At 35.0% G+C, this 25,586-nt stretch overlaps 2 protein-coding genes across 8 annotated transcripts; both read left to right on the forward strand.

Annotated features, from left to right (window-relative positions):
- The first annotated feature begins 1,192 nt into the window (after window positions 1–1,192).
- On the forward strand, window positions 1,193–25,574 carry LOC139149071 (cation channel sperm-associated auxiliary subunit epsilon-like). Of its 7 annotated transcripts, XM_070720602.1 has the most exons (29): window positions 1,193–1,453; window positions 1,806–1,843; window positions 2,583–2,662; window positions 2,954–3,017; window positions 3,225–3,325; window positions 3,611–3,713; window positions 4,176–4,297; window positions 4,951–5,052; window positions 5,173–5,278; window positions 6,052–6,089; window positions 6,720–6,792; window positions 6,974–7,091; window positions 7,887–7,954; window positions 8,308–8,448; window positions 9,183–9,336; window positions 9,958–10,044; window positions 11,414–11,585; window positions 12,363–12,448; window positions 12,904–12,985; window positions 13,805–13,918; window positions 14,074–14,157; window positions 15,156–15,296; window positions 21,011–21,117; window positions 21,571–21,601; window positions 21,931–22,010; window positions 22,599–22,698; window positions 23,224–23,301; window positions 24,118–24,281; window positions 24,544–25,574. In XM_070720602.1, exons 1-17 carry the CDS (start codon window positions 1,420–1,422, stop codon window positions 11,497–11,499), a joined length of 1,515 nt encoding a protein of 504 aa, XP_070576703.1. In that variant the 5' UTR covers window positions 1,193–1,419; the 3' UTR covers window positions 11,500–11,585; window positions 12,363–12,448; window positions 12,904–12,985; window positions 13,805–13,918; window positions 14,074–14,157; window positions 15,156–15,296; window positions 21,011–21,117; window positions 21,571–21,601; window positions 21,931–22,010; window positions 22,599–22,698; window positions 23,224–23,301; window positions 24,118–24,281; window positions 24,544–25,574. The 7 variants fall into 7 exon arrangements, with proteins under 7 accessions (XP_070576703.1, XP_070576702.1, XP_070576698.1 ...); XM_070720601.1 differs by lacking the exons at window positions 12,363–12,448; window positions 14,074–14,157; window positions 15,156–15,296; ... (5 more) ...; window positions 24,118–24,281; window positions 24,544–25,574 and having other exon boundaries at window positions 1,792–1,843; window positions 13,805–13,856; XM_070720597.1 differs by lacking the exons at window positions 1,193–1,453; window positions 12,363–12,448; window positions 14,074–14,157; ... (6 more) ...; window positions 24,118–24,281; window positions 24,544–25,574 and having other exon boundaries at window positions 1,460–1,843; window positions 13,805–13,856.
- Window positions 16,707–17,747, forward strand: LOC139150571 (octopamine receptor beta-2R-like). Its single transcript, XM_070723008.1, has one exon. The coding sequence runs from the start codon at window positions 16,707–16,709 to the stop codon at window positions 17,745–17,747; it is 1,041 nt and encodes a 346-aa protein (XP_070579109.1).
- Window positions 25,575–25,586: the final 12 nt, after the last annotated feature.

Below are 25,586 nucleotides of genomic sequence, written 5' to 3' on the forward strand. Positions count from 1 at the left end.
CAGTATTTTGTCTGTTAAAACACACAAACGAAATCTTAATTAGAGCATTTTAAAATCACAAACATCACAAAATAGCCATATAATAATTAAAAAATACAGTAAATTTCATTGATTGCGTAAAATCGCCGAGCACCTCAATCAATCACTGCACTGTGTATACTTCGATCAACACATGTCTTCAGGGGTAGAAAAGGGGGCACGAGGTCACATGAGGTCGTCCGCTCTCACGGTACGCGATGGCGGGAGTTTCACAATGTCAAATCACCACAATGGCAAGCAGAGTACTTCTTGTTTTTGTTTTTCATCACCTTCCTCGATCGCTAATTTTGCCATTTAAGTACATAAATTGTACTCAATAAACATGCAAGTGGATGAGAAAAAAAGCGCCTACATGTTGCAATACGGTTTATGGTTTAGGTCTCATGGTTTAGGTCTCGACTACAGTACAGTGAGCGAGCGCGAGCCCGGCCGATGGAAGAACAACCACAATAAAAAAGAATTAATTACATGTCAACAATTTGAGAGTAGTTTACAGAAACAAAATCCTTCGTGTAGAAGACTTCGTATTAACGTTAAGTTGGCACACTCCGTGTACACAACATCGTACGAAGAGCGAAGCGACATGTACCACGCGCTGGCTAAGGTGACTCCCCAGGGTATTGCTAAAAAGAGCTTTTGTCAGATAAGCACATTTTGTCAGATAGGCGCCGATGAAACAAAAGTAAATTATCTATTTTGAAACAAAATTCATTTTTCTTACACTGTAAGTCATTCAATTTCTGCTTCTATTTCAAGAATGTTTTCAATAATCACACAAAAAAGGATTTAAAGTTGGCGAGTAACAAAGTGAAGAAGTTTGATATGGTTTCACATGAGTACATAGCTGCGCTTGTCGTGAATATATTGTGCTACAGGCAACAGAACAAGCGGCCAAAGATATTTTTTAAAGAAAAGGAAAAAAAATACATTGAGCTAAAAAAAAACTGGCAATAGCGCCCCCACAAAAGAATCGAAAACTATTGTCGTAGAGGGCGATTTACACAAAAGAAAAAGCGATATTCCTCGTAGAGGGTGCTATTCACAACTAAGCTGGCAACAGCGCCCCCACAAAAGAATCGAAAACTATTGTCGTAGAGGGCGGTTTACACAAAAGAAAAGGTAATAAAAGCCGTAGAGGGTGCTATTCTAAAGTTGTCGTCGTCTGCATTGGTCTGATGACAGATCTCGGCGGGATTTTTGCTCTTGTTATAAGAAGAACAGGAACCGACACACCGTTCAGTGTTGTCGAACATATAGTCAAAGTGCACATTCCGAACATTTTGACGTAAGATGTAAATTGTGGAACAGTAATGGCCAAAATCACCATAGGAAAAGTTGTGGTGGTTATAATGTCATGTTTGCTATGGAGTGCTGAGATAAATGCAACGAGTTCTTCCCCCGCTGCGAGCTGGAGGTTTGTATGAAACATCACTAATTATTATTGTATCGAAGTTTGTCTATATAGTAAGCATACTCATCGTCCTCCTTAGAAGAATAACGCAAATGGTAGACTTTCTTTGCATGGGCCTGTTGTCTGTTCGATCCGTGAGACTGTTCAGCAGGTGAACGTTGTGGGTTGGATGGCGGTGTGCACCATATGTACTGGAGACACATGTTAAAATGTGAAGTCGAGCGATTAGTTTACCACCACGTCTATAATTACGGTGTGAATTTAAACATTGTATGGCTGTATGTGTCCACACGAAATACCCTTAGATGTCTGATAAGACAACTGACATGTAATGTTTATAGATTTCATGTTCCAGGCATTGATATTGGTGCAACATTCAACACAAGGAGCCCAGTAAGTAGCTAAGCTAGTAAACTCCCTTGGAGCGCTTGTCTAATTTTTAAAAATACGGTCTCTTTAATTTGGCTAAGATGCAATGAAAAGAAATACACTGAAAGTGAACTGTTGAGTTCTTTGGGATCCTGACATTTTAATTGTGAAGTTGGTGACAATTTGAGAGTGGGATGAAATGTAAGAGCCATACATGAAAATCTCAACTCATGTTTGTTCCATTGTCCTTCTACAAATTGTGTTCTACACCGTGTAAAAACCTTTGAATATATTGGTTATATCATTCAAGCCATTACACCGTATAAAAACCTTTGAATATATTGGTTATATCATTCAAGCCAATGAGCAACTTTACTGACAGGTAATGAATCAATCATCAATTCAACTTTGCATAAACTATTGAGTATATGAGTGAGTGTTGCTAATGGAAGGTGGAAAAATTCTATAAGACAAAAGTTCATGACTTTCAGCTCCACCTTCACTTGACATTTTTTTGGGATGAATGCAGAATAGAAAAATGACAAGGCAGAGACCAGCCCATTAAGTTATGCAGTTATCCAGAATTGTACTAGTGACAATGTAATGTCAATTATTGAGAAAACTTGCCAGTCTGCAGAAAGTGTTAAGAAACTAACTTTTATGTATGTACATATCACAGTGATAGAAATCTGTACTCATGGATTTTAGTTGTAAATATATCAAATGAAAACTAAATAACGCTCCATATGTGGCATTCTTGAAGTTTCAGGTGGAATATCTGTTAGATACAAACACTACATTGACTTGGAGTGCCAGCAATGGCTGCCATATTTACAATAAGAGGTAGGATGCCATTTGAAATAAAACTGTGGTTTCCCTTTTATATAAGTGTTAAGTATTTCTTTAAAGTTGTTTCTTTAAGACTTGTTTAACCTGTTGACACTATCCACACTACGGTAGTAATATAATTTGTCTTTCTTGATCAAGTAATTTACTTAACCATAGAAGAAGTGATTTAATGTAAGCTACTAAATTTCATTTCCCCTCTGGCTGATGAACAATTCTTTATGCTACTGATACTGGATACATGTAGTTTGTGTTTTTTGATATTGTTGACTTTTTCCCATTTTGAAGTGCCCCATTGACTCAAATACAATGCAGAGAGGCAGGTGTACATACCATATCACTACAGGAAAAGGTGAGTTAACACATAAACTATCTTGAACAATATTTGATGATAAACTGTCTGCTTTGATAAACAGATGTAAGATGTATACATTTAAAATGAAATTATCTGAGTATGTGTGTATGGAGTAAGTCAATGTGTGAACAAGCAGGGAGAGGTGGAGATATGACTTTGACATCAGTTTTCCAACGTTGTTTTTACTGCAATTGTTTCTACCAGAATGGAGTATCCATGGAAACATCTCAGACAATTATGGTAGTTGATGATCCAATGTGTTACAGCTGGTATTTGGCTACTGTGGGATCTTCTCAAAGTGTCAGGTATGTCAACAACTGAAACCTAGGGTCTTTTAATAATGTTACAAGGATTGGACACAATATTGTATTGATTCATGCACTGAATACTTAGATCACTGCGATGTTTTTTGTGAATGCTTCTACCAGATGAAGAAAATGTTTGCTCTTAGTAGAAAGTAAGACGATGATAGAGCTACATCTGGGGTTCATAATATCAAACAGACTACTTTCACAACTTAATTATAAAAACAAAAAGGTGTGCTTTTCACAGTTTGCCATTCACTCTGATTAAAATTTGTTAATTTGCAGTATTTCAACAGAACCAGAATCCTATACGTGGAGGTTGTGGATTGTGGATCCACAATATGCAGATAACAGAGAAGTTAACTTGACTGCAATACTGCCCTCACAGGTAAGTTGAGAATATGATTTTATCTCTGTGCATGGTGTAGACACATATATATCACAGTATTCATTTCCCTAAGAAAACTACTCAAAACTGTAAACAGCACAAAATTAGATCTGATTAACATGGTACATACTGGCCCTAGTTCCTTGTAATACAGGTAGAGTTTTTGTATCAGTTCAGCAGAATAAAAAACTGATTTTTGTATGAATTTGACAGATTGCACAAAAATCTTGGTATCTGCATTGCCCACCTAGAAAATGAACTTAGAAACCACAGTCTTTCTGATCACATATTAATTGTATTTTACCTTAGTTTCAAAAGGCCTCTGATTTTCCATAAATTCTTTATAGAAGATTAACTGCGTTCATATTATATTATAATTACTCTTATTTTATTTCTAAAATACAGAATATATTTTTACAATATGCTGTGTTTGCTAAAATGACTTCATATTTTATTGTGCAGCACTCTGCAGATCTGACCTCACAGTTCATAGCAAAACGCCAAGATCCTGTGATGGACATAATGCCTGTTGTGATGGGACAGAAACTAACAGTTGTGTCCAAGACGTCTCATCCAAACCTTGGGTAATTTATCATTATCTTGCATATGATAATCACTGGTATGTCAATTTCACAGTAAGCTAGTATTGTCAGGGACATTGGCATGTTGACACTGTATTTGAACTTCTCTTGAAAATTCCAACTATATTGTAAGAATGGAGGCTTTTTTTTTTATATTTCGGAAAAGGGTGTACAGAAGTTCAGGTTTTCTGGTGATGCCACCAAGACAGCATGTGTGGAATCAAAATGTATGACCAGTATAGGATACCATTCCGTAAGCTGTCCACATGTGCCAGTTGGCAGGATCTGTACACTCTTGGAAAGTCCTTTAAAGTTCTTGAATTTTAGAGCATCCTGGATAGTTCTTCAAAAGTCCTTGATAATGAAATTGAGTCCTGGAAAGTTGATAAACTAGCCAGATTTTTTGAAAATCATGGAATGGTCGTATTGATATTGTAGAACTCATATGCACAATGATATATAAAACTGAATTATGGTAAAAATGGTATCTCAAAAATGATGTTTTGCAAGTCCAAAGTTGCTGAAAAAGTCCTTGAATTTGAATAATTTTCAGTATATTGGCCATTAGTTGGGTTTCCAGCATGGAATTGAGTGCATTTTGTACAACAGTAGATTGTACTTCGTAGAATTGTTTGACCAATGTTTATTTGCTACAGATACTGGGATGTGACTGCTGATCTGAAGTTCCAAGACTCGTACCAGATGGCAGTCAATATACAGGGTAAACCACACATTGCAGTTGGAAACTGTTTCATCAAGTAAGGTTTTAAAATAAGCAATCGTAATAATCTAACAATTTTGATGACTATTATTTGTTGAATGTTACCTCAGTAAAGTGTTGAAGTTGATAATATAGGTTGATATTACAATGTTGATAGGAACACAGATATACTGATCAGCAGACCAAAGTTCATGCTAAGTGAAGTACAATCTACAGATTGGACACAGCTTAGAGGTACAAACAGCAGTCCAGTAATTGTACAGGTATGGGGACTACTCTATTCATTAATGTTGGTCATTTTGCTTGATCAAAACGTAAGAAGAACTTGTTTAATAGAAGCCTGAAGCCTCTGATACCACTTACCTGCCAAATGTAGTTTGAAACAATTCAAGGAAAACCTGAATGATCTTTTGTCGAGTGCACTTCCTCAGTTTTACAGAAATAACTCCCTTTCATCACTTAAAGATTATGTAGACATATAACCGGCAAATTATTTTAACAAGGATACACATTTTTAGTCTTCTTTCTTGTTTTTGAGGTTTTGAATTTCACCTTTGAACTTTCTGGGTCTGTTACTCTTGCTATATTTGCAGACCAATGTTTCAAAAACATTCACGGTACACTTTGCAGCATCTGTGTCCATAGCACAGTCTTACACACTTTACCTAAATACATCAGTGTCAGTGGTTCCTACATTTATTCTGACTTCTAAATTTATATAAAGTTTGTTATTTCAAGGCATCTCTACATCAGTCAGGCCTGGCAGTGAGACATTATTGTAAAATTTATATGCATCAGCAATTGTGTAAATGGTATTGAATGGCATCCATAACAGTGATTTCATTTTCATAAATCTTGAATTACCGGTAAACTGTTTTTCACTACTTACCAAGTCAAATCACAAAATTTGCCAATTTTCCATGTCACTATGATCAGTATTAGGCTTTCTTCGTCCATATCGAAATTCAGTAAAGTAGACTGATTTTAACCATAATACACTTTACAATCTCATTGTTTTGATCTTTTCTGCACACAGGATGCTTGTGCCACAAATGTTGCGGCTTTGTTGACCAGGTATGTAAATAAAATCAAATTAATTACCAATGCTCAGCTGGGCATTCATTTTTGGACAATTCACTCATGTGAGTGCAATAATTACAATCAGGTTTGAATGTGGGCCTTTATTAAGTTACAGGGAATATTTTGCTCCAGGTTTTAAGTGTTTTATCTGAATCTCATCCGCTTAACCCTCAGCTCAGAGAGTCTTTATGCCACAATAAAGTACTATTACTGATATTTACTGTGTTCCACCCATAAAAATACCTTGTAAACCAGAATTTTACATATATGTATATTATTGGTTGCTCACATGCACATCAAATGATCTGAGTGAATTCTGGCCAAGATCTGTGAGCAGCAGATGTCAAATATGATCATTTACTGAGTATTCAATTGGAGATTTCTTTCATAGAAGGTTAATGTTCTCATTTTAAATATTATTTGATGATAATGAAGGGAAAGCTGTCACATCCTATGGAATATTAGTGAAATGAAGTAATAGAATTCTGTAATATTGACCACAGTGGTCTTGGGTTGTTCAAGTCAGATTTTGCAAATTAAAATTAAAAAACAGAAATTCCTTTAAGTTATGGTGTGATGTTGAATAAAGCATATCAGATTATCTTTGTATGGGTCATGTTACAGAGATGGTGTTTATATAACACAGGATAGCTTTGTCACAACTCATCCATTGTGGATTGAAAAATCCCTCGTACAGGTAAGTGTATTCATTGATGTTATGGAAGCAAAACAAAAAGCTGTAATGTAGAAATGCAAGTAACCGTATAAAATGCATTGTTATGCCATGCATATTCTGATTTGGTCATTTCATTATACCGGTAGTAAATGCCAAGTGATTTACATTTGACATTGTTATATCCAATTCCCATCTTCTGTAGGGATTGAGTGATCCAGTAGTGGGAGATATTGCTTTCTCTGAATACCATCTTTTTGTACTGACTGGTTCTAAAATATTTGTGAGAAATACCACAGCGGAAGAGTTCATTTTGATCGAAGGTATGCAACAACAATCAGCCATCACATAGTATATGCATGGAAAATTGTACATGTTACTTGATATATGATTGTATGAACCATCAGAAATATTGGCACTACCCTTAATTACCAATAGTAGCCTAGGGCTGGAAGGTTTCTCATTATTTCATCCATGGGACACTCCATCACTGTATGCATAACTCTTTGCACTCTCTGGTGATTTCACAATTCTAAAAATTACTCTTTATGATTTGTGGATAATATGTCACAGAACGATGTAGTTACCGACGATGAAGAGCATTGCAAGCTTTGTACGATGAATGGTGTCAAGCTGAGATTTAATTCAGTTGTACATGACCTTTTTCAAAATTATATGGTCATCTGTTGATTATTTAATCACGTATTCGTCTGATATTTATGATGGTGTTGAATGATTTAAATAGAAACTCAAGGTTAACCCTTTGAGTGCTGTAATTTTTCCCACCAAAATTATAGTGCAACATTTTACCAATATTTATGAATTTTTTGTAATTTTTTTGATAATTTTGGACCAAACGGACATTACATTGCATTTACTACAGCTTTTCATCAAAATCGTGGCAAAAAATTTGACTGGGGTTCATTTTATATGGGGCGACAAAATTGACTTTTGCACTCAATGGGTTAAAGAGAGATTGGTAAAGATTTTATTTGTGTGATTTGACTGTGCTTTAATGTATCTGGGTTTGTGTGTAATGGAATCTGAATTCTGTACATATAGTGTTCCAGGGGCATCTCATCTTCATTCCACTTAGCTTTGAATGTTTTATTCCGTAGAATTGCCAGCTTCAGGGATAATAGGTTTGAGAGGAAGACAGACTTACCTCACTGCTTGCACTAGACAGGTGATCTTGCTTAATGGTATTCTTTCTATGTAATGCAATAATTCTTGCCAGGATGCTGATAGTGTGATTTAACATGCCAAAGACTGAACTTAGAATCCAAAATTATATGGTGAAATACAAACTTTTTTGTCTTTCCATAATTTAATATTTCACATATGTCTTTATTAAGAAGCAGTCATTGTGTCATTTTCACATTTTCAATGATATTAAGACTTGCAAAACGGTGACTATGATGGCATACATCAGCTGTACTTACAGCTGTGATTGCAAAGAGCCGAACATCTTCTGTCTCTTGTCCTTTGAAAAAGAACTAATGAGAAAAGTACCTTTGACATTTATCTTCTAATCATTAGGTTCATCCAGCTGTAGTAGCTTGGAGTAACAATACCGTCTATGGAATAACTATCAGTGGAGACATCAGTTTTCCGCAAGTCTCCAGACATCCGCTTCCTGACTTGATGTCCAGGATGGATTTTTCCCCTGGGAACTCATCAGTGAGCACCTTCAGCTTTTCTATTCATTCTTGCATTAGTTTGACCCCAGAGGCAAGGCAATCACAAACTGAAGCAAAATATGTTCACCAAGTGTGACTCACTTTCATGCTGCACGTAATAACTTGCAGCCACTCCAAACATTCCAGTTTCACTTCTGTTCTGAATTGATACTGGGAATGGTAGGTGCTTGACCTGTGCCTATAAGCTATTGAAATATACCTGAGGATTCATCCCACAGTTAATGATAAAATGAAATTTGAAATGGCTTGACTCATTGACAACCTAAGAGCCAGACATACATATAGTTTTTCTTTGTAGTGTAGTCTACTCACGGCAATTGATTCCGTTCATTTATTCATTGATGAACCGACCTTGCCCTATGTCTGGCATCTAGTACACAGTCTCAATTAAAACAGCTTACCATCAGATCATATTGTTAGAATTTGACAGTGAAAAAGTAATAAAACAGAAAGATTCAAAGTTTTTTCAGTATTCTTCTTTCCTTAAAATATGTAATGTGCTGATTACTGTGCTGTTTGTTAACTTGTGACCCTTTGTTTTGTTTCTAATTGTTTTGTTTCTAATTGTTTTGTTTCTAATTGTTTCTGATTAGAATACCAACTGTCCCTGGTTTTGACTTTTAAAAATTGTGTGAACAATGCTGTAATTGCAAAATATGTTGGATCACAACCACAGAGGATTGATATCGCCATATCTCCTCTACTTTACACCAGCTCAGCATTGAAGATGTTGCGTATACAGTCTTTCCAAGTGACATTGGCGTGACTGTGAAACTGGACGATGCAAACCATTCAGTCAGCATTGTTATGACATTGAATCTAGAGTCAAACACCTGGAACTATCTTCCTTTTCATGCTATATCATCAGGTTTGTATCAGATAGCTGAGTTTTATAATTGCAAAGATTGGCACAATATTAACCTGTAAACAAAGTCCTTGAAAGGGAATTATCTGCTGTTAAAATATATAAGCTGATTAGGAATGCCAGGGTATTACTAAAACACAAAGAAATTACATTGTAGTAGGGAGTAGCAATACATTTTATGCCAATTTTTTTGAATACCAGTTTAGATAACGGACCATCTTTTGCTTTGGGAATTCCTTCCCCAGTCTAAGTAATTTGTTCCTGTGAGGTAATAGTCAGGAAGCACATACTTAAAAGACATATGATTGTTTCTCATTGTCTGCGTATGTATATGGTAAAAGTTATAACTTGTTCATCAGTGATTGCGTAATAATCTCATGTTAGAATTTTTGAGAAAATGGTAGAAATACAGCAGCATGCATGTCAATATTTTATATTTGACACGCTGCACATAGGGTGAAATTCAATTCTTTGATCATTGATTGAAAAATAATTTGATTTTAAGAATTTTTGAAACACATGGCAAAAGGTAGAAAGAAAGTATAATACATGTATGACTGATATAGTTTGTTAATCTGAGCACTTACCATGATATGTTAATCTTTATTGGTTCTTTAATTTCAGAAGGATTTAATCTCCTGTTCATTGCTGGAGTCAGTCAAAGTTTGATCTTCTGGGATAGCCGAAACATTTATTACAGCTTGCATAGTGGTAAGTGGATCTTTTTACATTTTGAAATGGTATTGTCTTTTCTGTTACATTATAGTTATCTGTCTTGGTTCGATGCCGACAGTCAATATTTGAGCTTTGAATTATTGTTGATAAGGACAGTGCAAAATTGTAAAAGAAAATGATGGTTGGAGGGGTGACTTTAATAATCAGATGTTTTACAACAGAGTTATAGCAGACACGCCCTGAAACACAGGATTAAAATTGTTCTGAAAGATACTATTCTAGAGAGTCCACTAGAGGGAAGGTGTCTGGCACTACACATCAGTGCCAATCTGTATAATGACTCTCTAGTTAAGATTACTCAATTACTTGTTTGCTCTTTGGGAAGTAAAATTCAGTAGACCACCAAAATATACACTTTTTAAAAAATATCATGATTGTTCTTATCATTTTGGTAAGATCCACATATTATTGCATGGTCAAGTATTGACCTTTGGCATAAATAAAATGTTTAAGACGTGTTATGTGACGATATTTTCACTTTAATGAATCCTGGAAAAAGTGAGATGTGAACACATTGGTCTTATACACTGTTCAGGGCATACCAAATGAACCTCTAGCTTGTTTTAGGCACTCAGATCTTGAAGTATTACATTAAAGCCCCAATAGCTGCAAATGGGTAATACCGGGTAAATCGACCTTAAAATATCAACAGTTTTCCAAGAGCTGTCTTTGAATAAGACCCATTGAAGACTGAAAAAGTGTATAACACTGTCATAAGTGTCGAAAGTGGCATGTAAATTCAAATGTTTTAACATCATTTTAGATTTCTAGCCATTTTCAAAAACTAATCACGTGACAGAAACAATAAAGATTACAACACCAAAATGTTGGCCATTGTGTGTTGTGTATTCAAGTAAGTGGCATCATGCTTGTTTCTTGTATGATCATGATGTGTATGTGCAGGAAACACTTTTCTTTGTACTTTTCCATTTTATGAGTGCGACACCTGTTTATTATTCAGCCTGTTAAAACGTGTAGGCATGGTTCAAGTCAGTGAGCCGTGATACTTCTATAAATATCCTTCAGTTAGCACATTTACACGAACCGACTTTGGTTTGAGAATAAAATTATGAAAATAATGCATAATATTTGCTATTTTGCTATTGGGGCTTTAAAGGCACCCTTCTCAATCCCTGGTTCTCGCATTAGCAAATGTGTCAACAGCCCATTAACAGTTTGTCATTCTTTTGTTTTCCATTGAATATTTTATCAAGGAAATAATATTAATATTAGATAAATCTGATAATTGAGTGGGGGCTTTAAATTCTAACTTGAAATTCATATTCAGAAGATTGAAGTAATGTTTGCCAGTGTAACAGTTTCTTACGAGATATATTATCCATAGGTGCAGAAATTGGTGTGATTAGTGTAGATCAGTGTTCATCTCACCTATCGGCTTGTCTAAACCAAATGAAACCATACAACAAGTAGCCCTGAGACCTCAAGGAGACATAGTAGCTATTACCTCCAGTAATGATCTATTTTATGGGTCCGCTGCTCCGGATACATTGATCAAGGTAATTGAATTTTACGTTGTAATAAAACTTGAAAGGTAGTTTGACAGCTGTATCATCTTGTTTCGGAATTTATACTAGTAAGAGAAGAGCAAGCAGTGAAGTAAAAGTAAAAATTATACTTCCAAATACAGCAAACATGAATTCTAATAACAAAGAATAGCCAATTTAGAATGTCAATTTACATGAAATCCTGCTTGTACTCTGACTTAGATTCACTGGAATATATCAAATGTTTCCAACCCACTATGCCAAATACTCAGGGTGGTTCCTTTGTCAATATACCCTGTTGACCAAATACATTTTTCCAGAGATTCAGGAATTTTTTGATGAATATCTGCTGTTACTACTTTCTGATATCCTATGCTTAACCTCCTGTCCACCACTTGCTGCTCTTCACCAATCCTGTTTTAACGTTATCTCTACAAGTTTGATTTATTTTCCTGTCAAACAGAGTTTCTTTATTCCATGGAATTGTATATATTTTAACCCCTGCAGTCCTTTAACCATATGGGGGACAAAATACATTAAATCTTGCCCATCAAATGGAAACTCTTACTTTTTGATTAAACAAATCTCAAAGTAACAAAACGCAAAGAAATGTTACTCAATGTAGTGTAATAACAAGTTTTCTTCAGCCTTATTGATAAACTACAGTGTCCTCATAACATGTGAATTAGAATCAAAGATGCAGCCTGAGTTACATCAAAGCCATTCACAAATATTTGCACTTTACTCAACAACAATAGATGTTTTCACGTTTTGAATGTTTGCACACAGCTGCCATCAAGAGCAATACCAGTATCAAATTTCACCGTGTTCATAGATGCACTTGGAAATGTTTACATGCTCAGTGTAGTAGGGAGGTAGGAAATGAAATGTTTCATCTAAACATTTGTGCAACGTGTTCGGCAAACATCAAAAGACAATTGAAAATTTCCATGGTTTTTACTGCATGCATCAGATAGAGTTCATGATAGCTATTTGTCGCTATTTTATGGCACTAAGAAAGAACATGTTTTGTGTCATTTGGTTCTATTTTATTGTAATGTTTTATTTTTATTTGTTGTTCAGTACATTTTATGTCATTCATTTGCCATTTGGCATTGTTGTTAGTTCATATTACCCTAATTTTTTCCAGTGTTTTAATACGGTAATATTGTAAAAGCCCACTTTGAGTCCTTATGTAGAGTTTAATTTGGACTTTCATATCTTTTATGTTTTATACAAGTTTGCATTGCTCTTTTTTCCCACAAGCTGTAATGAGTAAATTATAAAACAAATCAGTCAATAATATAATGCAATTCAATTCTGTCATCAGTGAAGGCAATATCATCAAAAGCAAACATCATTTTGAAGAAGATATCAACATAGCTTTTTCACAGACACAAGAATTCTGCCCGGTAAATATCTAAATGTTAGATGTGTAAGCTATATATATTCTCAACAAATGACATTCCAAAATACCTGTTACTTCTAGCAATATAAAAAACCCACTGGCAGGTAGAGATGAGTGATTAATAATGATAGTATAATTTCTTTAATCAAAGTTGACTTTGTAATGATTTAATATCGACACAAATGTCATTGTTTATAAAAACAGAATCCATAATATATGAAAACATATTCCTGGCAATGAAAAATTTCCAAACAGAAATTACAAAGAATAATGTTTTAGTGCTGATTTTCACAAAAAGTCCTTTTCCATAAGCAGCGGATGAATGTATTGGTTGTATTGTTAAGATTAATTGAAGGTAGTATGTGCCTCGAAAGTGAAAGACTTAAACTTTTGCTCAAACTTTCCTCAGTGAAAATTTCAACCAGACTCTTTCCAAATCAAGAATAAAAATCAGGGGTCACAGTGCAAAGTTTTGTACTAGAGACCAAATTACCAATATTTGAAATTCATGTTTATCAAATGGTTGCCATCCTTGTGTTAACTCATAGGAAAAATAAAGATTTTTATTTTTGAAAACCTATAACTGCAATAACTTTAAAATGAGCCTCCAAAATCTGTACATTAGAAAAGTATTGTAAAAATTTTAGAGTCCAAATATCTGTCCCCAAGGCACATTCTACCTTAATGTGACAGTTGATAAAAAATAAATGTCAATGATTGAACATGTTATTTCAGTGGTATTTTGTCAATGTTTTCTCTTTATTTTTCATTCTCCCTTCTTATTGAAGACAATATTTCACTATCAAAAAAACTTTCTTTTCAGTACAAGTCCCTTGTCTTTGGACAAACTCCACAGATGTTCCATGTTGATATAGGTGACAGCTTTCAACTGTGGACTCATCTAGTCCATCTACCAAGCATGTCCATCTCTGTAGAGGTAATTTCCATTTTCCCAAAACATCTGAATCATTCTTTGTTATTCTTTGTGAAAAACATGTTTGATTTGAATAAAATCATGCAGTGTCAAGTGGCTGTCGAACATGGTATAAAATAAATGAAGTAGGTATTCAGTGTAGTTTTTTTTAAATTCAGGTAACTGGTTCACCTAGCAGGCTGCTGCTTCATAATACGTCTGAAATCTCACATTATGAACCAGGCTGGAGGGGAAGAAATAAGGTAATAGAACTTATTCCCTAGATGCAATGCCCTACTTCATGTTGTTTGGCATTTACATCTAAATAGCTACCTTTCTTGACTGTCTGTTTGTTTTCTGTTAATATCTCCATCTGTCATTGCCTCATGACAAATGTGATATTGTCCCTCATACAGCGTTCCATATTTTACATGAGTATGAATTTTGTCATCATATTATGCACTGTTGCCCCCTAGTGTTATATATATTAGTCACAACCTGGGTTAGCAATACAAGAGCAATAAATTAATATCAAGTAGTTAGCCAGATCTGACTTAATAATCCCTAACAGCATCCAAAGCCATCACTGTAGATTAAGACTCCCATATTTTTAATTGCGTCATGCCCAGATTGTATTGAGGAGTTCTGTGGTTCGGTCTAGACATTGCTCAAAACAGATCAACTGATTTTGAATGAATAGGCTTTCATAAATCAGCAGATTCTACTGCTCTGACTGTTAGCTGTGTCCTGCCCTGGTTGTATTGGAAAATTTCTAGACTTGTTTTTGCAAGAGATGTTTTCCTTTTTGACTGCATTGACAAAACAATTGATAATGTAGTGATGGAAATAAACTATATACATCATCTTCCAGTGTTAATAATGAAAGATAACAAACTTCAACAGTGCTTCATTATGTTCATAAAATTCACTTTGTCAGTCTTGCTGCCATCTAGCAATGATGAAATATGTCAATCAATTGTCGATTTGAGATGAAGTGAAAGAGATAGTGTAATTGGAATAGTCAAAACTATAACCTCATAGTTGGAGTGAATCTAGAAGATAGCATCATTCAAAATATGGTACAATGATGAGATAATTCATTTTTATTGCTGCTTCCTAGAATGGGATCATCTTGAGCTAATAAGTGACTTTATCTCTAATTTAAATCTTAAGGCATAGATCTGCTTAGCTTCATCGTAATTTATTCATTCATTCCATTCATTCATTCATTCATTCATTCTGCCCATTAAACTCTTTCCAGACAATCTTGGTGTACCATCCTCCTTTGGAGCTGCAGGGGAGTACAGATTATGAAAACTGGTTGTCTGAGAATTCAGGTTTATATGTCCTGGAAATGAGACCCTCAAAGAATTCTGTTAGATGTCGAGTGCCATCTAAGAAGGTAGAATCCCTCACTTGAAACACTATACTTCAAATATTTTGTGTTCACAATGCCATCAATGCAACAAACTTGCCTCCAGGCTTCACTGCAAATGCCATCAATGTGGGCAAGGTTATCTGATGCTCACATTAAACCTCATGTTATTTTTTAATTTTGGTAAAAACGGATAAACAGCTCAAGTCGGGTGTTTGCTCAGCTGCTTTGTTACCAAGAGACACAGAGGAAGTAAGAAATTTGATGACTGTTTATTATGTTTTCACAAAGGTTATATAGTTTCACTATCATCAATAAAAACTTTACTGCCGGGAAAACATTAAAATTGTCTGCCATATTTGGTTAATCTGTATACTGCTGTGTGATTAACCTTTGTCAAGCAGACAATTGGAGAAATATCTCACACAGAGAAATGTGTAGATTGTTATTTACATGTACAATATGTATTTTAGAGTTATATGTAAATTTGTGTTCAATTGTTGCAGAGTTTTAAAGCGAGCCCAATCAATACAGGTTTTGATCTCTGCTTTTCTAAAATCCTGCAACTAATCAGCACTTTTTCATTTCACTCTTTGTTCAATGTATGCATTATCTTTATTACACTAAATATCCCATCTGTTACTGGCATGTTAAATCTCAGAAGTATATGTTACCTTTAAATGTCACATTTCCCGATGAGATGGAAAGACAGCGTTTGAGCTGTTACGCTGATGTGTTTAGTTTGTGTTGAGTTATCAATCATTTTGTGGAGGTGTGGCTGTTTCACTCCCTTTCCAACCACAGCTCTTCATCGCCATGTACATTTTAATGATCCCCTCTGAGTATCTTTAATTCCTAGTATGTCACCATCTAGTGTGCTGTGTCTCCGGTGCAGCACAAAGATTTCTGAGCCACTAGGAAGCATTTCATGGCTGACAGAACAAATGGAACATGGTTGATTGAGTTCATCATAATGTGACTTCTATATCAGCTCTCTCCTTAGCTGTGAAGTTGTGTGCGCTATGGTGAATCATGAAACGTAGTACAATCCATATATCAATTTGACATGCTATTGGAATAACAACTTACAATCAGGATAAAGAGGAAAGTTAGATATTTTGAACTGTTTCCTACCATAGCCATTGAGAGGTGACATCTGCAGAAGATGCTTTCTTACTTGTTGGACTGGTCTATCGGTATACAGACAGAATTCATGTGCACGACATCATTTTTTTTCAACTGGATATTGATTGCAGGAAGAATTCCAGATGAGTAAAGTAGAATGCTGGAATAGTAGGAGGGTGGCATGTGTAGCCATGGCAACATGAAGAATTAACCACTCAGCTGTAGGTATATGTAGCAGATGAGTAAAGAACAAAGTATCTGATGCAGAAAAAAACTCAGTGGTTTCACTCGGATTGAGATCATCCAGCAAAGATGATGGAAAATGCCAGTACTCTGAATTTTAGCAATCAGGAGAGTGGAGAGCTGACTTTTAATTCACAGCATAGTACAACTGGACAGATTTTTATCGGTTTTGCACTGTCAGTCATGACACTGTTTATAGTGGCTGGTAATGTGCTTGTTGTCCTTTCCCTGGTGAAGTTTGGCAACCTTCATCAGAAATTATCACGCTTCCTGATCTTGAATCTGGCATTTTCTGATCTTGTTATTGGTGTACTAATAATGCCATTCCGTTTGCATAGAGAGCTGGTTGGTGGCTGGATCTTTGGCCATACTTTTTGCGTCATCTGGTTTGCATGCGATGCCTACCTGGCCATGACATGCCTGTATGCAGTCCTACTGATCAGTGTGGAGAAATACATGTATGTAACGATGCCTTTGAAATATTCCATGCTTGTAACCAAGCCAAGACTGCAGGTAGCTATCCTGTCCAGTTGGATTTTCTGTGGACTTGTCACCTTAATGCCCATTGTCACTGGACTTGGAACTACACCAGTCTTTCAACAAGAGCAGTCTGTTGAAGGGGATTGTTACGCAGCTCTGAAGGTTGAATATGTAAGCCTTCTGTTCGGACTGAATGTATTACTGCCCACTGTAGTGATGTTTTACACAAACTATCACATCTACAAAGCTGTTAGGGAACAGACTAAAAAGATACATGCACAGAGGATAGGACCTCCTGTGAAGAATCACTCCAGACCGATCACCAAGTCAGAAATCAAAGCAATCAAGATGATGTTTATAATGGTTTTCCTGGCATTTGTAATGTGGTTTCCGGCACTGTCTGTACTGTTCATCAATTCACTGTGCTCATGCATACATCCTGTTGTGTCGGAAATAACAATATGGTTTGGAATTTCCCAGACAGCCCTCCATCCGTTCCTCTACACGTACAAAAAGGAATTCCGTCAAGCGTACATGAAAATTCTCAAATGTAATCTTAGAGGGTCATTACAGCTAGAATCAACTGTATCTGTAATTGTTGTCTTACCAGTATCTCAGTCAGCAGAGTGAAATATAGTACACACACACACACACACATGCACGCATATATATATATATATATATATATATATATATATACATATACACACACAGTTTATATTTATATGGTACATTGTGCCTAATTGAACAATTACATTACATCATATGGATTTTCATGTATATGTATCGGCACTTCACTTTGATATGTATAACAGTGATTGCTGTTTTCAATTATTATAATTACCGAATTTCCAGAGTTATTGATTTTATGTCCACATTCAACAAAATGATGTAGATCATCAGTGTACTGTTGTATTTTGGTGGTTAGTTGAAATTCAGTACAGATGGTAAAGGTAATTTAATCAGCGGTACGTTGGCTTTCTTTCCATTTAGTGTGCAAATTCTTTTCCTTGTGTTAAATGAAATATATGAACTGTGCAAAAATTTGTTTTTCAAAATTCAAGATTGACATTTTGTTAGTTCAGTGTATATGAAAAATGTCATTTACATTTCAATATTGGATTAAGTACGAGTACATCATGTAATACCATAATTATATTTATTCAAAATGCCCCAAGGAGTGCCAGGTATAACCAGAATGTCACTATAAATTATTTGGTCCATTTCAAATTATTACGTCTTCATCAATAAGCTGAACGTGCTTTTGTCATGTAACCTTTTTATCTTTTTCCATAAAGGCAAGTCCAATTTGCCATGGATAATAATAGGATTTTAGAAATCTTTGATTATGAAAAGAATAAATGTCAGTAGATAATGATATAATACTTGACAGGTGAAACTAAATAACAATCTTGAGACAAGAAATTAACAATCTTGCAAAGAAATACGATACACAGCATATCTTATGTGATAAAACCAGACTTGTTTGTTTAATAACATAGGTATTTGATAAATGTGTTTGAATGATGAAGCTGTAAAGACTTTGAGCTATATATTTTTCATGTGAGACCATGAGTGTTCACCACTTTGCAAGCTAATATTTTTGAAGGAAGAACATTTTCCCATGTTGAAGACAAAATGTGTTAGCGTATGAATTCTACTATGAACATAGTGTGAGCAGTTATAAAATTCCATAAAACAGAAATAAAAGAGCAGGCGTGTTGAAGGTATTAAGAAACAAACGTAAGTGGAATGATTTGTGATGGATTACTGAACCCATCTTTTTGAGACATTACGGTAAAATTCAAATACTATCAGACACCTTTTAATGCCGTGTATAGATTTTAAGGTGCTGCTGCACTTAACCAATACAGTTTTTTTCAAAGGAATACTTCTCATCTAAGATGACAAGGAAACTCCTACGTACTGTATTTTCAAAAAGCAGAGAATCTAAAGTTCAGTATGGTAGCAATAGTGTACTCGAAGGATGAAGGAATATATATTTGGGGTAAAAAACCTTGATTTTGATATTAATGATAAAGGATTCATTTAAGTCAAAAACTTGATACTATTTTCTGAAGTTTAATATTTCACTTGAAACAAGAGTACACGTAGAAAAAAAAACATTATTTTGTTTTGCATTATCTGTCCTCATTCTAAAATGGCGTGGTTGAAAAACTGACAGTCAAAAAAGTGATTAAAATCATGATAAGCAAATTAAAATGCCTCATTCAAAATGTAAGAACTTTATTGCTAAACAAACTTGTAATGTTGTTTAATGGTATTTGAAGAACATCATGTGACAATTTCAGAAAATCTGACCCAGCCAGAGTGAAGTTAAATTCTTTGAAAATCTTGAAATTGAAAGAAAAGAGAAGCCAGGAAATCAGGTGATTTGCATAAACTTACACTTCTTTCTCATCCAACTTACAACTGCTTGACAAGCTAAAAGGTGAACCCAACCAATATTTTAATCTTCAGTTAACAAATTACTTAAAATTGAATGAACCTTCTGCAAAAAGGTGATTTTGAGCAAAATGTGTTGCATGCAGTGCCACCTTAATTAAGATTGAAACTGCTTTTAATACTATAAGGTGATGTAAGCATGCTAATAGATGAAACATTTACCACAAGTATATCTCAGTTACTCTTCAAAATTACCACTGTTTGAACAGATTACTGAACCAGATTAAAAATTCTATGATGTACATTAATGAGATACAGTTTAACTTTTATTTTATTTTACACATATTTGGTCAAATCAACCTTACTATCGTCATGTTGTTAAATGATGTAGAAATACGAAGAGATTCCTGCAAATATTTGGTTGGTCTTTATGATTTGTACTTCTCTTTGTGTTAAATTCAGTAGATCAATCTGTTTCCATCTGTCATGATTCGCATTGTGAGAAACTCCACACGGGTTTTTATTCTACTAAGTCATTTTGATCAATAGCAAGCACTTCTGAGTGATTTACAGCAGTTAGAATTGTGATTGAAGAGGATGAGAAATCATCAATATAAATGATTGCCGCATCAGCTTCTACTTATTCATCCGGTTTTTGATTGAAGAAGCCGAAAGCAGCATATGTGAAATATTTTTATTGACAATGTGTTCAAGCATAGACAGTCTGGCGTCTACTGTCTATGGTTTGAGTGGCTACACACAGCATTTCTGAGAAATTTTTGTGGGAATCAAGTGTTTAATGTGAAAAATTTGTATGTACATATTCAGCTAATGTGTAAACCAGAGCTTTTTAATCAGCCCTGGAGAAAAATTCCATCTTGTTAAAGTGGTGTGTATTTTCCTGTAATGTACATTCAAAGAATAAAAAAAAAATATTACTTCAATAGTCACACTACATCACTCTGCTTTTTAGTTATCACCTAGCCATGCTGTGACCTTGAGGAATTTTGGTTAAGGACAAGGTTGAGTTACTGAATAATTCATTCCATCAGTATGAGGCTGTAGAATCTTCAAAGTACAAAACACTTCTCAGTGATGTGTCAATGACGTAACTCTTTTGAGAATACCTACAGTTGTAAAATTTTCTCTGTTTGGATTTAGTAAAATAAATGTAAATATTCTCAATTGGGTCAAGAGGTACTGATTATTTTTTTGCCATGAGGTCATATTTGTATTTGTAAGGATGAGTCAGAGAAGTGTCAGTAAAATAGATGTGTGATGTGTTTTTGTTTTTGCTTTAGGGAGTGCAATACAAGAGTTACCTTCAGTTTGTGTCATCTCCCCTGATGAAACACACTGAAGAAGTACATGTCATTGTCAATCCAAGTCATCATCTGATTTATCCACTCTGAGATAAAGTGTAACAAGTTATCATGCAAATATGACCAAGTTTTTTACAGGGCATGCATAAATCTTTGTTCCGACAGGTTGTGTATTTCAATGTTGGCTGTCCTCCTGGCCGCCACTTGCAAATCAGAATACCAGAAGTCGACATGCAGACATGTCAAGCCGGTTTCAACTCCTCCATCATGCGGTATGATGACAACATTTTATTCAAATCACTTACTGGTATATTATGTACTTGGCTGTTTCAAGTCAGTGTTTAAAATTACAGACAACATTGTATGAAAGGTTGTAGGTTCCTGTTCTGATTACACTGTAACATCAACCTTTTTCTATCAGATGATATTGTACTGAGGTCTGATCAAATTTTATGTTTAAACTAAATATCGATTGTGGACAAATCTATAGATTTGCAAGCTCAAGTGTTTTTCTGTCACTTTTTGGTTCTACCCTGTTTTTCTGAAGACAAAGTCAAACCAACATGCAAGCAAGAGTTACAGAGACAACTGCATCAGGTAGCGGTAACTTTTACTGTGAAATGCCGCCATAAAATATTTTCATGTTACACTTTGTTTGATGATATTGGATATTGAATGCTTTTACAAAGCAGAATTCAAAGCAGAGTGTTTTTATTTACCAACAGAGATGATATGTCAGAGGAATCCCAAAATGAGGTAGGGCCAGTTTCTTTATAAAACAAATCTATGATCAAATATTGCAGCTATACAATTATCTGAGGTGTCGCCATCTTTTTGAAGATAGTTAACCATACTATATAGCAGCGTAAGCCTAAGATAAATTTTCAACGGCAGCATTATATTATCAGACCAGTTGTCACATAAATTTGTCATTTTACAGTAAAGGCTTGATCTTAATTATGCTCAATCACTAAACTGCAGAAAATCCAGTCACCATGCTTGAACACTGCCTTCAGTTGGTTAATTTATATGTCAGGCAGTCATGTGTGATTTCATTGCAACGTTGTGACTCTTTCAATATATAGGTCAGTGAATACAACATGTTGGAGTATGGTTGTCCATTGTCTTCCCATTATTTAGATCCTTTCAGACCAGTTGTTGATTTGTAAGTAAAACAACAATGTGACTTTCCTCTTTTTTTTTGAATTTTCTTCTGTAGATTTTGTGATTTGCATGATAGAGATATAAAAATTGTATGATGGAAAAGTTTGATCTTACATGTGTTAAATAAAGCAATTTTGAATGCTGAGAGAAAGTGTGGATCAGACTTTGTCATGGTTAACATTTGATTGTAATCTTGTGAATTCAGATTGGAGAAAGGAAATAGCTGGTAAGTCTTAATGACTAAAACATTACCTCATTTGTTATATCCATCTGCCCCGTGGCATCAGAAATATATGAAGTGCAATATTGATTGATATCTTTACCGTAGGGTTTCAGACAGTGTAACAATGGAAGCACAATTGTGTTAACATTTTCAACTTAGCTGATTGTAGCAAATGTATGTAGTTATAAACATACATGTTCAACAGTGTTGATAATAAAAGGAAGAAATTTTTACTATCAAATCAATTGTGAACTTTTTAATCCTAGAAGAATTTAAAAATTTATTTTGCCTTGTTGTAAATTACTCACAATTACCTATAAGCGTATTGCATCGATAATTTACAGTGTTGGTTGATTTTTATATTAGATATGATGATGAAAAATTAATCAGAGAAGTGGAAGCAAACTTCGTAGTGTGGGAAATATTTAATCGAACAGACTACACATACAATGCTACAATGGAGGAGGTAAGCATTTTTAAAGCAAGACATGGCACCGGTACTTGAAAACTTTGAAATGACAATGCTACAATTCACTTATTTAAGACAGTCTCCTCTCCATAAGGAAATAAGTCCTAAAATACTTTTTATTTTTGAAAATTACATTTAATTTCTTTATTGACCAAGGAAAGTGTATCAATTTACTATCAATTTACTATCAGCTGTAGTGTTGCCGAGAACAGTACAAACAAAAGAGAAAGCAATCCCATGATTGACAGGATGTTCTTTGGCTTGCAAGAGGTTGTCCACTGGTACGAGTGGTCATAGACAGCTATGATATGATCACGTGAAAATGCATTCCCGCGAAACTGTCACTGTCACTTTCAATTGGGCCAAAATAAATTCCAGCAAAAATAAATTATTTCACAGTATTATGTATTATTGGATGTATCTTTATTTTGTCCAATTTAATCCATGTGCTGTATTGTTGATACTGCCTGTAAGTTGTATGTTTTTTCATTATGTTGGCTTTGTTCATTTTTTTTTATCAAGGCAGGGTGTAGGAGAGCTTCACAAGGTTGGACTAGGATACTTGAAATTGATGATCCAGCAGGTACTCTGGGACCCCATGTAAGTAATCAAGTCTACCGTCCTGTCCAGAAGGTTACTATGTGACATACAAATGAAACAACAGTATTTAGAACACAGACCTAGTTTAAGTCTTCTCATGTGAATTGTATACTTTATTGTGTTTGTCCTCTGCACATGGAGAACTTGCGATGAGGTAAAATCTGCCTACAAAGTAGACATTAGTACAAGGTACTTTAAAGGCCTGTGTTGGCACCAGATAGTCTCATCAGAAAATTTACCCACAAGATTACAATTTCAATGGAAAAAGTCCTTGCAGTACCACTGTCAGTGGTATCTGAAATGACACACTTTTTTTTTTGACTGAGTGACATAGTGCAGACAGGACACCGATATTTCTCTGGTATGAAAATTGCACATGATCTGTGTAATTGCTTTTTATTGATAGGTACTGCAAATGTCAACTCCGTGTCCAAATTTCACAGGATTAATGATTGTAAAATAACTTGTGTTATGGTCACATCAGATACTGTAGAAATGTACAGTGTGACATTTATCAAACCTAATGTCACATCAGATACCATAGAAATGTACAGCGTGAGATTTACCAAACCTATAACGTCACATCAGATACCATAGAAATGCACGTAATATATACCAAACCTCATGTCACATCAGATACCATAGAAATGTACCGCGTGACATTTACCAAACCTAACGTCACATCAGATACCAATCAGATACCATAGAAATACACAGCGTGACATTTACCAAACCTCATGTCATATCAGATACCATAGAAATGTACAGCGTGTACTTTGTATCATATTGACACTTCATTTTTATTTGTGTTATCAGAACTTTGAGAGTTGTTTCAACAGCAGTGATACTGAGCAAGAGATGGACTTATCTCAGCCATATGAAATACTAAATAGCTCTGGAGTGTCTGCAATAATCTGGCCTGCTCAGAGCAAAGACAATTTGTATCTCTTCAATCTAAGGGTGGTTGATAAAGCATACAGGTAAAGGGCGTTCTTTCCACATTCAAATCTATGGGATTTCTAATTTTGTCTTTCCTGTTTCTTGATATCAAAGCTTGCTGCTCTGTGGTGCATTCTTTCCTACATATCTCTGGGTTTTTTTGCCGTAAATATTAATTAGTGTTAAAATGTGTGCAATGCTTTTCATGGTAATCTGGTCAATGTGTAATAACAAAAGTCTAATCAAGCACAACAGACAAAAATTACTGATAATTGTTAATTTATTTTCTCATATTATTTTCAGCTTTTGCACATTAGAAACAAAGTTTGCAGTCTTAGTGTATGGAGATTCCAAAGGTCATGATGCAACGTTTGAAGTGCGGGTCAGCTTGGGCACTTTCTCTGCCCTCTGTATTGCCATTGCGGTCATCTCCTACATCCACTTCAGGGAAAAACATATTGTCCAACTCGAAGAGAGGGACAGACTAGAAAGGGAAGAGCTGGCTGAACAGTCTCAGCAGAGGAAGAGAATTAGTAGAGTAGCGCCAGAGCTGAACCGTGGGGATACAAGAGCCCCTCCCCCCCGGGCAACTGCTCAGGTTTCTGGTAGAAAAAATTGATTCCACCTGTAAGGAGAGCAGAGATGAAGCAAGGAAAGTCAAAGATATGGTATAGAACTGTAACAGTTTTCATTTCGTTGGTATTGGCTAAATGAACAAGTGGACTGAATCTGTCAAACTGTACCGGTATAACTTGAATGTTGTTTGTCAAAACTGAAGTTGATTAGATGTCTGCATGTGTATCAAGATTAATGATTAATAATAGTCATTTGGGTTTTATGTGCAAAAAGAAAATCGAAAACAGATCTATTCAAATTTTCTCTCGGGGAAGCACAAATATGCTGCTTTTCTAAGTATTCCTGTCCACCTAGGTTGTAAATATAACTTTTTAGAATAACTCAGTTATTGTTGAACAGGGTGCATTGCATGAGTATCTCAGCTCAAGGGACATTGAAATTACATAGTAGAGTGATAAGGATGATTACTTTTATTTTCAAAAGTTAAAGTTTTATTGAAGATGCACTTTCAACTGCAACACTGATTTCATGGCAATATTTTCACTGCAGATGTTTACTGATGTTTTCACATTATTGAGAATGACGAGGAGTGACAAGATTATAGAAACCTTTTAAAGTTGTTTTCATCTGTTAGATGTAGGAAATTTCAATAAAAAGTCAGTGTATTATCGAGTCATCATGTTTGCTCCGTATATAGTGCAGGAAGAGTTGAAAGCATAGCTTTTATTGTTTAGAAATAAAAATATCGACAAATATTAGGAGATCAATCA

The sequence above is a fragment of the Ptychodera flava genome, chromosome 14, assembly GCF_041260155.1.
Source record: "Ptychodera flava strain L36383 chromosome 14, AS_Pfla_20210202, whole genome shotgun sequence".
NCBI lineage: Eukaryota > Metazoa > Hemichordata > Enteropneusta > Ptychoderidae > Ptychodera > Ptychodera flava.